The 13,665-nt window shown below is 51.5% G+C and overlaps 2 protein-coding genes across 2 annotated transcripts; one reads left to right on the forward strand and one right to left on the reverse strand.

The window, feature by feature from the left end:
• Positions 1-428: 428 nt before the first annotated feature.
• Positions 429-5,178, forward strand: LOC143220811 (BMP-binding endothelial regulator protein-like). The gene is given in 20 exon segments (XM_076446397.1): positions 429-531; positions 1,758-1,843; positions 2,355-2,454; positions 3,004-3,153; positions 3,156-3,183; positions 3,250-3,304; positions 3,306-3,432; positions 3,518-3,550; positions 3,553-3,650; positions 3,652-3,699; positions 3,702-3,727; positions 3,729-3,777; positions 3,903-4,062; positions 4,134-4,283; positions 4,286-4,318; positions 4,392-4,436; positions 4,439-4,740; positions 4,743-4,789; positions 4,919-5,030; positions 5,032-5,178. Coding segments are annotated over 20 exon segments (1,899 nt in total).
• Positions 5,179-11,800: 6,622 nt separating this feature from the next.
• LOC143220813 (protein kinase C, brain isozyme-like) lies at positions 11,801-13,608 on the reverse strand (the record flags this gene model as incomplete). The annotated part of the gene is given in 13 exon segments (XM_076446398.1): positions 11,801-11,866; positions 11,868-11,954; positions 12,029-12,060; positions 12,063-12,168; positions 12,233-12,285; positions 12,288-12,420; positions 12,532-12,733; positions 12,834-12,985; positions 12,987-13,100; positions 13,172-13,285; positions 13,287-13,304; positions 13,381-13,505; positions 13,508-13,608. Coding segments are annotated over 13 exon segments (1,303 nt in total), but the record flags the coding sequence as incomplete, so codon positions are not given.
• Between the last annotated feature and the right edge of the window lie 57 nt (positions 13,609-13,665).

The raw sequence follows: 13,665 nt of genomic DNA on the forward strand, positions 1-13,665 counted from the left end.
ATATACGGAGAGGTCTAGCGCAAATATACCGACGGCGGGAAGGTTACGACAACAATCGTTGCTCGGATGGACGCGTCGCGAACGGTATCGCTCGATCCACCCTCTTCCTTTCTTCTCTTTCCTCTCTTTCCTCTGTTTCTGTGGATCGCGAGGGACGGAGAGCCGCGTTCGCGCGACACGCGGCGGGCACCTCGCTATCCACAGCCCTTGATCCGAATTCGCGCCAGCGCGTACGCTTGCTACTCGCTCGCTTTTCTCGCGAATCCGTTCGTTTCTTCCGTAACCGCTCCTATCTCTCTCTCTCTCTCTCTCCCCCTCGGTATGTGTCCTCGGGCAGAGAGATCGAAATTTGCTTCTCTCTTTCTAGCAAGAATCGTCGTGATCGCGGCGGGCGGGCGGGCGAGGGCGAGGACGCAAGCGAAAGGAAGATGAGGACGAAGCGATTGTCATCGAGACCGTTGATCCTAGTCGCGGTCGTGCTGGCTTCGATTTCGTCGATCGATCGTTGCGACGCCTCGGAAAGCATAATAGGTGAGTTCGAAACGGCGCTCGTTGGCTCGTCGCGCACCTCGTCGTCTGCTCGGTCCGCCGCAAATTCGGCAACGATCCCGATCCCGATCCCGATCGAAAGTCGGTGGAAGAAACGCGAACGAGACGCGTCACGCTCCATTTGCGAGTTTTAAACGCTCTATTCTTAGTCTATCTCCATTATCTGCCGGTCTATTTGCGCCGCGCGCGCGATCAGTCGCTCGGACCGCCACTCGAAACGACTCGCACTGGAGAGCACGTTTCCTCTCTTTCCCTCGATATTCCGTAGATATATTCGCCGATGTTTCGCCGATGTTTCGCCGATGTTTCGCCGATCCGGGACCAACTGATTGCATAATTGCGCCAGCGATGTACGCCCGCGCGTTTGCCTTGACTTTCGATCCAATCCGTCCCCAAACGTCTCTCGCTCTCTCCCTCTCCTCCTCTTCCTCTCCACGCGAGAAACGTCGACGCGAATAAGAGAGAGAGAGAGAGAGGAGGAGCGAGAGTTGGAGCGAGGTTCGAGAGGACGAAACGCGTTTTCTCGCGAAACGGAACTCGACGCGCGGCGAGAACAAAAGAATCCGGGGGGAAAGGAAACGCGGAGAGGGGGGCCGGGTCCGCGGGGAGGGAGAGGGAAAGAGAAAGAGAAAGAGAAGAGAAAGAGAAAGAGAAGGCGAACGGCGAAGGAAACGGTCCGCGCGAACGCCAACGCCGCGTTCTTTCTCGCACGCATTCCTGCGCACGTTGAGGAAAAATGGAGAAGAGAGGGAGAAAAAAAAGGGCGAAATTGGGAAGCGGAAGCGCGGTGTCGCCGCGGAAGGGAGCGCGATCGCGCGACGGAGAGAAGGCGATGGGGAAAGAGGTGCGCGGAGGAGAGGTTGGGGCGCAGGTTGTTAAAGGAAGGTTGCTTAAAGTGTGCAGGAATGGGAACGTGCGCGAGGGAACCTCGAGAGAGGAAGGTTAGGACGATGGCTTCTCGCTGACCTAACACGACGCGGCTGGGAAAGGCTGGCCGAACCGTCTCGACCTCTCGTAGATATATGACCTTCGATGCGCGCACGATCGATCCCACCGGATATCGATAGCTGTGTATCACGTAAGTACAAGAAGAGGCGACGAACCGACCGATCCACCGCCGCGTCTCTCCGAGATCCACCGATCGATATATCTCCACCACCGTTCCGCGTGCGTTACTCGCCGTTCCCGGCCTCCTCCTCTGCTTCCAGGAAGCCGAGAGACCTGCGACGTCGAGGGAGAGGACTTTACCGTCGACAAGATTCCCAACACCAGGTGTTTCAACTGCTTGTGCAAGGTAAGTGTCTAGCTAGACCGCTAGACGCGCTAGAGATATATCCCAGTCTCGGCTTCTTCGCGACGTCTCTCCGAACTCTCTCTCGGCTTATCGCCGCGGCTATCGGACGCGCCAGGATTCCTCCGACCATTATCTCGCCACGCGTTCGTTGATCTCGCCGTCGTCTCCGTCGTCTCCGTCGTCGTGGTCGTCCCTTAGGCACCGTGACCACCGGCGGCACCCTTGGCAGATGTGACGAACGCGTCCCGTTCGACGATTACGCGCGTACCGCGATCCGAGAGTAATCTTGCTTGTTTTCCAGAGACGCGCGCGACCTTCTCGCGTTCTCGCTTATACGCTCGAGACCACCCGTGTGACCCGCGTTAAATTGCTTTACGTAATTCCGACGCTAGATAAACCCCAAAGGTTTAATTATAGGCCGCGATAAGAGGCGAGAGAGAAATAATTACGCCGGGGAAGTCGGACGATAGTCGCGGGAAAAGTATCCAGCTGTTTCTCTTCTGTTTCGCAGAACGGCTTCGTCGAGTGCAGGAAACAGCAATGCCCGAGCATCGAGGGTTGCTACACGTTGCTGGAGCCACGCGAGGACGAGTGTTGCCACAGGTGTAAAGGTACGCGAGGACGAGAGAAGAACGGCATCTCCGCCGCTAATCGTTCGAATCGCTCTAATTTTCTTCCACGCTTCGACCACGCGTTCTCTCTCTGAGAGAGAGAGAGAGAGAGAGAGAGAGAGAGAGGGAGGGAGTGAGAGGGAGCGCGGGGTCAAGCGCGGGTTTAAGAAAGACAGATAGGAGGAGGAAAAGAGAGGAAGAGAAGTGGAAGCGAGTGGAATGTCCGGGGCGGAGCATTGTTCCCGGGGTACAAAGACGCTTCTGTTCGTCGATACGTCGATACGCCGATAAACCCGGGGAACTTCGGCATCGCCGCGGTCGACTGTTTACACCGGGAACGAGGATCGCTTATCTTTCTCGTCTGCTAATCGCGCGCTAGCCCCGACGTCTAGCTCTTCTCTTCGCCAAATTCCTCGATTGCTCCTCGTCCACGTACCGCCACGGGGTGGCTACTTTTCCGATAGATCCGATACGCGATCGCCATTCTCTCTCTCTCTCTGTCTTTCTTTCTTGTTCCGGCCGTTGGACGGTGACGAAAGTTTGCGAAAGGTTGCACGCGGAACGGGGTGTACCATGGATCGGAGACGGAGTGGACCGAGGGGAACGAGCCGTGCAGGATCTTCACTTGCAAGGCCGGGGTGATCACCGAGTCGCGATTGCACTGCTACAACACGCCTTGCGCGAACCCTATACCTCCAGCGGCGGTCAGTGTTGCCCGACTGTGCGCCGGTAAGTAACCTCGCGAGAGGGAGGCGATGGCGATTCAGGAGGATGTGTGTCACGCGTGCTTCGCAGATGCCACGTGAACGGGCAAATGGTGACGGCGGACAGATCGGTGACCACGACCGAGGGACCCCTGCGTGACTTGCAGATGCAACGGCGGCCGGTTGACCTGCGCGAAACAGGCTTGTCCGGTGCTGCATTGTCCCGGCTCGAGAATCGTCCCACGACCCCGGGAATGTTGTCCGCGTTGCAAAGGTATGGTAGAGCAGTTTCGTGGTAAACGGGGCCGGTCGGTTTGCTCCTCGCTCTAATCGTTGTTTGCGCGCGGTCGCGCGACCAGGCAGCGGAAGATACTTGTCACCGCCGAAAGGTGCGGCATGCTGGGAATGGGTGTCTACAACTCCGGCAATCAGTTCTATTTGGATCAGTGCACGCGATGCAGCTGCTCCAACTCGGCCGTCTCCTGCGTCCGGGGAGACCTGCCCGGTCCACGACTGTCCCGCCGAGCACCAGCTCGCTCTCACCCGGGTCGTTGCTGTCCCCAGTGCCCGAGGTCGAGGAGGCCGGCCGTCTTGCACCTACGCCGGCAAAACTTACGGGGCGAGTATCCATTCCTTCTCCTTTCTTCCTTCCTACCTTCCTTCCTTCCTTCCTTCCTTCCTTTCTTCCTTCCTTCCTTCCTTGCTTCCTTTCGGGATTTAAAGGTTCTGTTTTGTCCTAGGCAGGATGGCGAAAGTTGGAAGCTTGACTCGTGCAAGGCATGCGCCTGCATGCAAGGTAAAGTACGATGCGCGATGCCCATGTGCCCGCCGTTGAATTTGCCCTGTCCGCCCAACTCCAGGCTCGAGCATCCGGAAGGCCAGTGCTGTCCTCGTTGCGTCGAAAGTAAGCAAATCGAACCTATCTCTCCCCTCTCGCTCTCCTCCGTGAACGTTCTCGCATCGTTGCCACGACAGGTGACGGAGTGTGCACCGTGTTCGGGGACCCGCACTATCGCACCTTCGACGGCAAGTTTTACAGCTTCAAGGGAGCGTGCAAGTACCAGTTGGCCAGCGATTGCTCGGGACACACGTTCAGCGTTCGAGTGACCAACGACGCCAGGTCGACGAATCGTCCGCTTGGACGAAAACCATCGCGATCAGGTAAGAGCACCGGTTGCGTCCGCTACTCCGGACCGCGCTAATCTCTGCCTGTTTCGTTGGTTACGCGATCGTAGGTGGGCGATTTGAAGGTGAATCTCGGTCAGAAGATGCGAGTGAAGGTAACGGGAAGAAGGTGGAGATACCGTATCGCGTGGCGAACCGGCTAGACGTGAATCGAACGGCGGATAGCATAATCGTGAGCACGCAGATCGGAATCAAGGTTCTCTGGGACGGGATCAGTTTTCTCGAAGTGTCCGCGCCGACTTCGTACAGGGGACGGCTCTGCGGTCTCTGCGGCAACTTCAACTCCCTGCCAAAGGACGACTTTACCAATCGTCGGGGCAGACTGCTGCAGGATCCTCAACCGTTCGGTCAGTCCTGGCTGGTCGGAGCGAAGAGAAGCTGCCTGAGAGCCAAGCCGATTCCAATCTCGATCGGAACAGGCGTTGCAGAAAGCGAAAGGATCACCGGTAACTTCTCTGTCTTCCTATCTATCTATCTATCTATATATGTATATAAAATAAACGCACGCGCGGACCCAAGCACGCGGATGCCGGCGGTGTGCCATCTGTCTAATAACGACGACGTGGATGCGCGCAGTTGTGCAACAGGCTGAGGTCGCAAATCTTCGACGCTTGCCACAAGAAGGTGAACCCGACCATGTACTACAAGGCTTGCCTGCAGGACATGTGCGAGTGTCCGACCGAGAACATGCTACTGCGAATCGTTTACCGCAGTACGCGCACGAGTGCAAGAGGTTGGCATTCAGCTGCCGCACTGGCGAAAATCGACCAGATGTCGAACCGGTTGGGACCAGTTCTCCGGAGCCGGGGCCTCGCTCCGGTCCGCGTTTTCCTGATCGCCTCCCTTCTTCGTCCTTTCTCTCCGCCGTCCAGCCGAGAGTAGAGGGTGTGCGTGCGCGTTTGTTTCTACGAAACCGAGAGACCCATGTGCCTCTACGTCTCTGCGCCTCTTCTGTGCGTGCCTGCGTCCATGTGTGCGTGTGTGATGCGAGAGAGAGAGAAAGAGAGAGAAAGAGAGAGAGAGAGAGAGAGAAGAGTACGAATCCGAGTAGTAGCAGTCACCGACGAGGATCGCGATCGATGGCGAGAAAACGATCGTTCGCGGCCTCCCCTTTTTCCTCGCTCTCTGTCCGCGGTTCGTTGCCGGATGGAAGCGGATTCGCGAGCGACCGCTTCGCGAAATTCTCAGCTAGTCACCGTTTCTCGGTCCCCCCCGAGCAAACGCACCACCGTACAACCCTTTCTACACCCGCGTTTCCCCGTCGCCGTCTTCCTCCTCTTTTCATCGCGATCCTTTTCGGAGCTCGGGACGATCCGAAGCACCGTGCAGTATTTCGGCGATGAGCAGGCTCGCGGCATACCGTCTAACGTCCCAGCATTTCCACGCAAGCTCCACCCATCAATCGTATTCCCCGCATTTAACGCCTGTAATCCCTCCTCTTCCTCTTCCAAAGCTTTTCTTTTTATCATTATTATTATTTTTATTATTATTATTATTATTATTAATATTATTATTATTATTAATATTATTACGATTACAATTATTATTATTACTACTACTACTACTATTACTACTACTACTATACTACTACTACTACTACTACTACTACTACTACTACTACTACTACTACTACTACTGCTACTACTACTACTATTCTTATTCCCATTTTTCTACGCTTCTCGTGATTTTTGTTGCGTCTACGCATGTGTATATAAACGTCCACGCGCCTGTGCTATCGAACACGGATAACCTGGATCAGAGAGATCCGTCGCGCGATTTCTTTCTACCCTAACCTATACCTTTCTGCGTTCTCCCCTCTTTCTTCCTCCTTCCTTCTTGCTTTCCTTCCTTTTTTATTCGCGTGCCCCTCTCGCCTTTCGACGCACCCATTCCATACGCCTATTTCGATCTCCTTCCCTTCCGCGCCTCCCCACCCTCGCCGCCTCCTCTCTTTCCCCGCGCCGAGCTTCTTTCTCTCCTTATCTTCCCTTCCGTTCCCTTCCTACCCGTTTTATGTTTACGCGTTAAAACTGTACATAGCTCGAGTATAGACACGTGCGTGTACACGCGTACGCGTCCATCTATATCGACATAATTGTCAACGCGTTTCGCGAAAGAGTCGCAAATATACCGGAGATAGTCAAAGTCTTAGCCAATTTGTATCGACTATAGCGTAGGGATATTCTGGCACGCATCGAGTACGAACGAAATAAATGAATTATATTCGTAAACCTGGTGTTTTCCTCGCACTTCCTCGAAATGGCGAAAAATAAAGCGTGTACTTACCGGTCTATTCGGTTGGCGTTTCGTTCTAGTTGGAGATCCAGTGGAACACGCTCGAAGCCGCAGTCTCGGAAGCCGGTCGCTCCGTCGCGTTTCAACGTTAAAGTTTAAAGTTGGTTACGGTGGCTTAAAGTGACTTAAAGCGGGCGATTCACTCGCGGAGGAAAACACCGATATATCGTATTTGAAATAGAGAGACGCGTTTGAAGAAAACCAAGGTCGAGATCGCGGAAGGTACGGAGGACATTGCTTGAATACCGAGGATCGGATGTCCTGGAAGGAGGATGGGAAGAGACAGGTTCGGAAACGGTTTGCCGCGCTGCGAGGCGCTGGCAGGCGGTGAAAGTTTGGCGAACGCAGCGGGACAAGTGGCGTCTTCTCGCGGGCAGCAACTAGGACCGAAAGGGTGCGCTGAGATTGCCAGTAGAAGGTTGGACTGAACACCACCGAGTACGCGCGCTCGGTCCAAACGAAATTTGCCCTGCTGCGCACGCGCGCTCCTTTCCATTCCAGCATAATCACGCCACGCTCTTTCTCATGACACGATTCGAAACTTTTATTACGACATTATAAATGCACAAAAACATTTTAAAAATATGCGTGTACGAGCGAATGTGTGTATAGTGTCATGCGATGTGTAATCGAGAGAAAAAATAAACGGAATTACAAGTTTGAGAGTGAATCGGAGCTACATGGATTACATTCGCTATGTTTCCAATATCCTTCGTCGTTAGTTTTCTTTTTTATTTCGCCTTATTAATTATTACAACGAGCTTTTCGTATTCGAACAGACAAACTCGTGGGCCGGTTTAGCCTTTACGATTACGCGTGGAACGAACGCTACCAACGAAATACGCTACCAACCAACCAACCAACAAACGAATGAGAAAACTTGTCCAACATTGTCAACTGTTTCGCTACGAAAACGCGATCGAATTTTCAGCGTGGAATTCCAGGTGGACGAATATGTCTGTTCGTCGCACCGAAAACTGCATAAACGATACCGTTCTCTACCCCTTACTTTGAAAATGTAAGCTTAACAAGAACAACGAACAGAGTGCAAAGGAGGTGTCGCATAGGAAACAAGGATAGAAAGAGAATCGGCGAGGAAGAGCTATCGATGAACGAGACGAAGAAATAATCGATAGAAAGAAAAGAGAGACGATGTTGGTAAAGAAAAGAAGGAAAGAGAAATCGGTACAACGGTTGTAAAATCATCGGTGTGTCGCATCGATGGAACGGCAGGCGTCGAGCGATCGAGCGATCCAACGACCAGCGATTCGCCTCTTTCCATACTTTTCGCTCGATCGCTCCATTCACCTTCTTCCATTCTTTCCATTTCCTCCGATCCAAATCGTATAATCGTTCCGCTAATCGATGACTACGTTCTTCCAAATTATCCGACGATTATCTTCGTTGGTGCTTTCCCTTCTTTCTTCTTCTCCTCTTTCTTCTCCTTCTCCTTTTCTTCTTCTTCTTCTTCTTCTTCTTCTTTCTTTTTTTTCTTTTTTTTTTTTTGTTATTTTTACAACGTTCGATGTCGCGTAGAGGCTAAAAGAGCGTTACGAAAGGCGTCACGCGGTACACGGTGACGGGAAAAAAGTACGCTACCTCCTATACTCGACGTCGAGCAGGAGAAGAAGACCGCCATTACGCTTGCGGCCGGTTCCTCGGTAAGTTCCATTCTTTTTTTTTCTTTTTTTTTTTTTTCTTTTCTCGTTTTTGGTACAAAAATAGATGTCGAGCGTAAATCACGTAGTCTCGCGCCAGAATATTTAGGACCTAAACGAAATTCATCGGTGGAACAATCTGCGGAATGTAAATGTTCCGAGACCGGTTACCCTGTACGCGTCGCAAAACGAATTCGGAACACAATTTGCGCGCGGTTATTTTGGACTTTTCGGTAAATTAACGTCGAACTAGTTTCGCGGTAGGAACCACCGGTCGCGTTATAATTACGCGAACCGTCCGTCTGTCGAGAAAGGAAGGATATATACCCGTTGCCCTTTCGTCTCAACGAACAGAGCGAGAGAGAGAGTGTGAGTGAGTGAGTGAGTGAGTGAGTGAGCGAGCGAGTGAGTGAGCGAGCGAGAGAGAGAGAGAGAGTGAGAGAAAGAGAGAGAGAGAGGGGTGGGGGTGGGGGGAGGAAGATGATCGCGGGATTCCGCTATACGGCGCGGACCAACGCAACGCTGACGGTTGAATCAGGTAAGAGCGGAATATCTCGTCGAGACTACGCGAATTTGCTCGATTCGCCGATAGAAGAACAAGATTGGATCACCGTTGAATAAGGGGGCGAGAACTACGTTACGATAATTACTTATTTATTGGAATACGCTTAATCAGACGCGATTAATATGCACGATTTTTGTGGAAACTCGGAAACTCGTATCTTTCCGTTGGCGGACAATCGGGATGAACGACGACAACGATCGAGGGGAAGCGAAACTTTTCTTTTTTTCCTCTCTCTCTCTCTCTCTATATATATATATATATGTATATATATACATTTTGCCAAGATTCGTCGATGGAATTCTCGATAGCCGTGCGCTGGGTCGAGCCTTCCGACCGACGAACGTACGCGTGTCCGCGCCATGTTTGATCGGTTGTTGGGTCGATCGGCATCGAATCGCTGCGACATCGAGCGCGTCCACGACCAATGAAATAGTACGCGCGAACGGATTGTCCGAATCAAGGGAAAAGATACGAGTCCTCGTTAAATACTCGTTCTCCTAAGTCTTCTCGACGAGTGAGCGCCGTCAAGGTCGTCGGGCATAAATAATACTTTGCTAGTCCGTGTAGTTGGCGCTCCGAGTGAAACGCGGTCTGTTTATCGCCACGACGTTCCGTCGTTAAACCATTCCGCCATTATTCGACCAGTCGCGAACGCCAAGCGAATAGAAAAAAAAGGGCCATTGTTAACTCTGTGTGTATCGGTGTGTACGTGTCTGTATCGCGTGTATGTAAGTGTGTACGTACGTGTCTAGGACAATTACGCAGAGCTTTAATCGACAAGTAATAATTATTATTATTATTATTAATCCTACTATCGAGCGTCGGCTATGGTTAACCGACCGAAAAAGAGAGATCGAGGAGGAAAACGTATCACGAGGACGAACGAGACTTTGCTAAGCTCGATTTCTCGCGTTTCTTCTTTGCCGACGTTGCGCGCCGTTCAGCGCCGTTGATGTTCATCGTTCGATAACTATTTTTTCTCTTCGGATCGTTCTCGTCCTCGATGACGCGAGCCGAAACGTGCTCGATAGGAAAGGCGTACACATCACTGGAGTGAGGTTTTCAGGCACGAGAAGAGCTTCGTCAGAGAATACCACCGAGATGTTGCCTTTCCACGACTGGTTCGAGCGGAGCTCGAGATGAACGAGAGTGAAAGGAAGCGGCGGAGAAGACGAGACGCGTGGCGCGTGGCGCGTTTCGAACGAAAGAACCGTTCATCGGCTACGCTTCTGGAACGCGTTTCTCCAGACGCGAAGCTCTTTCGATCGACGACAACGTTCGACTAACGGCGAACGTCGGAACGAGGAAGTATCGCGTCGACACGGGTTATAAACTAGAGAAGAGGGGAACGTTCGATCGAACGAGCGGACAGCCGTGTACTTGTCGTACATCTCCAAACGTATAACCCGATGTTCCGGCAGCACCGATCCGCCTAAGCCTCTTTAACCGCATTAACGATATACATTATCCACTGCACCGCGTATCCTCGCCTGATATGAAATTACTTCTAATCGTTAGTCTCGTTAACCGACATGGACCTCGCATGCGGCACCTTCCTGCCAGCGAATCAACCGAGAATTCGTAACAAGACGCGCTTCAGGTTCGTGCTTCGGTCACCAATCAGTAGCAGGAAACAAATACCTATGTATCTGTACAAGTGTTCGTGTAAACGAGTGCATAGAGAGGGAGAGAGAGGGAGAGAGAGGGAGAGAGAGAGAGAGAGAGAGAGAGAGAGAGAGAGAGAGAGGAGAGAGAGAGAGAGAGAGAGAGAGAGATGAAACGAGAATACGAATCGAACGTTTGTACCGCTAGTAAATTTTAATCCGTGGATAAAACCTGTGCATGGAAATATTCGAGTACTAGTTGCATACGTACTTTTTAACTACTTACTTACGAACGTCGTTTAAAGACGAAAAGAGGAACGTTAACGAAACCGGATAGAAATTTGATACGTATAACGTGTAACGATTCACGATTACTCGTGCAACTTTACGTACATAATAGTCGTAATAATAATAACAATAATAATAATAATAAAGATGACGACGATGACGATGACGATGACGATGATGATGATGATGATGATGATGATGATAATAATAATAATAATAATAATAATAGTAATAATAATGACGAGGATGATAACGATAATGAGAATGACGATGACAACGACAATGGATGATCGTAATGATAATAATAAGAATATAACTCGTTTCTTCAATATGTATCATTTTTATGTATAAATACGCGTGTCCGTGTTCGAGATATACGCGCGCAAGCGCGTGTATATACGTGTGTGTACGTGTACGTGTACGTGTACGTGTACGTGTCTTGGAAGGCAACAGTAGAGTATACCGAGGTAAAAGTATAACAATAACGAACGCGAAGAACGAGGACAATAATTGGGAAATATCTGAATTGTGGATAAAACCGCTGGAGGAAGCAGGATGTTTCCTCAGCGATCGATCGCAGTTTATTTCCGTCCTTTTCTTACCAGCAGGCGCGATTTCGGATTCGTCACACGAATCCGTCATCGATGCCGGTTCGCAATTTTTCACGGTACTAACGCGACACGGGCGACACCGCGCGAACAGCCCGGTCTTTGCGTCAAGGATACGAGGTAAAAAGTTTTGGGCTTGCTTTCGCAACCGATGGGGGTAGGGTAGGGTAGGGTGTAGTAGGGGGGGGGGCATACGATAGTCGACGATTTAAACGAGGAAGGAAGGGCGAAGCGAGGAGAGAGAGAGAGAGAGAGAGAGAGAGAGAGAGAGAGAGAGAGAGAGAAAGAGAGAAAGAGAGAAAGATAGGGGGGAGGAGAGAAGAGAGAAAAAGTGAAAGCCCTGAGCAGCGAAGAGTCAAAAGACGAATGTCCGAGGAAATGGAGGGAGGAAAACGTATGACGAGATTAAAACTAGCAGTGACTTAGATATTCTATCGATTTAAACGTGTTGCACGAATTCTGGATTAAGAAACGAGAAACCCATAAACTCCGTTTGATCCAGGTTTCATCATAAACAACTTGTCCGTAGGCGTCAAATCTGTCTTCTCCGATGTGAACTGTTTGTCAAAGTTGCTCACGTCCTTGCGATGTTTCTGCGGGAAACGTTCGCGCGTTATTTCTCTGCGGGTGGCGTTACGCGCATACCGCCTAATCTACCGGTACTCACGATCTTTGGCTTGAACGGCGGTTGCACCTCCGATTCTCGATCTTTTCCCAATCGATTCGTCGGAAAAACGCGTGGCTGCGAACGTCCTCCTCTCCTCGTAGGCCGCAGCCGAGCCTCTTTACCGGATTCTTCGTGAGAAACTGCGAAAGCGAGGAACGTTTACGAGCGAGCCGCGAGACGGAGAGGACGACCTCGAGAGCTTACCGCTTTGCAGATCTCCCTGGCTTCCTTGGACAAGCTCTTCGGATAGCTGACGTATGCTCGGTGATCGCGGCGAACAACTCCTCCTCGTCCTCGCCGTCGAACGGTGGCTGACCGACCAACATTTCGTACAGCAGCACGCCGTATGCCCACCAGTCCACCGATTTCCCATACGGCTGGTACAATATGATCTGAAAGGAAGATGCGAGACGAGGGATAACGCTGTGCGGTATGAAACGCGGAATGAAACGCGGAATGAAACGCGGAATGAAACGCGGAGCGGCGTGCGCAGCGACACTCACTTCAGGCGCGATGTAGTCCGGTGTTCCGCAAAAGGTCTTGGTAGTCTTGTCTCCGTTGATACCCTCCTTGCACATCCCAAAGTCAGCGATCTTGATGTGACCGTCCTGATCCAGTAACACGTTGTCCAGTTTCAGATCCCGATACACGATTCCTCGGCCGTGCAGAAAGAACAGACCGATGGCTATTTCGGACGCGTAGAATCTGCGAAAAGGAGAGAGAAAGGGAAAGAGAGAGAAGCTTTAACGAGGAATCGAGAGAGACGAGGCCGCGACGCGTGTACGAGGATTGGAAGAAGACTTACACGGCGACGGGTTCCTTGAACTTGCCGCACTGTTGTATCTGATACATCAGGTCTCCGCCGTTGACGTACTCCATCACGAAGTAAAGCCGATCCATGGTTTGGAAGCAGGAGTGCAGTTGCACCAAGAACGGTGGTTTATTCGACAAGGCCAGCCACGCGTTTTTCCACCATGGTACACTCCACGTCGTCATCTTGGATGATGATGTCCTTCTTGAGGATCTTGATGGCGTAGAGTTCGTCGGTACCTTTTCTCTCGGCCAACATCACCTTCAATCAACCAGACCGTTAACGTTTTTTAGAGGGACTCGTTTAAGGGGACTGCAGGAGAAGGGACTGACTTTGCCGAAGCTGCCTTTGCCGAGCACCATCAGGAAGTTGAAATCGCTGGCCCTTATCAGGTCGCTCTTGCCCATGTTGTGCGGCACCTCCTTGTCCTGCGTCGTCGTGGGTTTTCTTCGTCACCGAGGTTTTCTACGGAGGAAAAACGTGGAGAAAGTTTGTCAGCTGACGAATTTTCCAGCCTCCCATCATCCCTCGTGAAACGTACTCGCATTTTCACCTTCAACTCTGCGAGATCCACACCTTCCTCCGGTACAGGTACATTGTAGTATTCTCCTTCCTCCTGCGTCAGCAGCTTGAACCATCCGCTGACCGGTGCTTTGATAAGCTCGATATCCCGAAGGACAGGGAGCCCATGAAATCGTTCCTCGACGTTCGATCCCAGTCCCAAACTTCGATCAGTAGTCGCCTGTCTTTGTCCTCTGGTTTCAGGTCGCTGGAAAAATGCAACAACTCTAGCCTGTCATCGCGCCTCCGCGCGTATTACGCAACA

Source organism: Lasioglossum baleicum, unplaced genomic scaffold (genome assembly GCF_051020765.1).
Source record: "Lasioglossum baleicum unplaced genomic scaffold, iyLasBale1 scaffold1623, whole genome shotgun sequence".
Classification (NCBI taxonomy): domain Eukaryota; kingdom Metazoa; phylum Arthropoda; class Insecta; order Hymenoptera; family Halictidae; genus Lasioglossum; species Lasioglossum baleicum.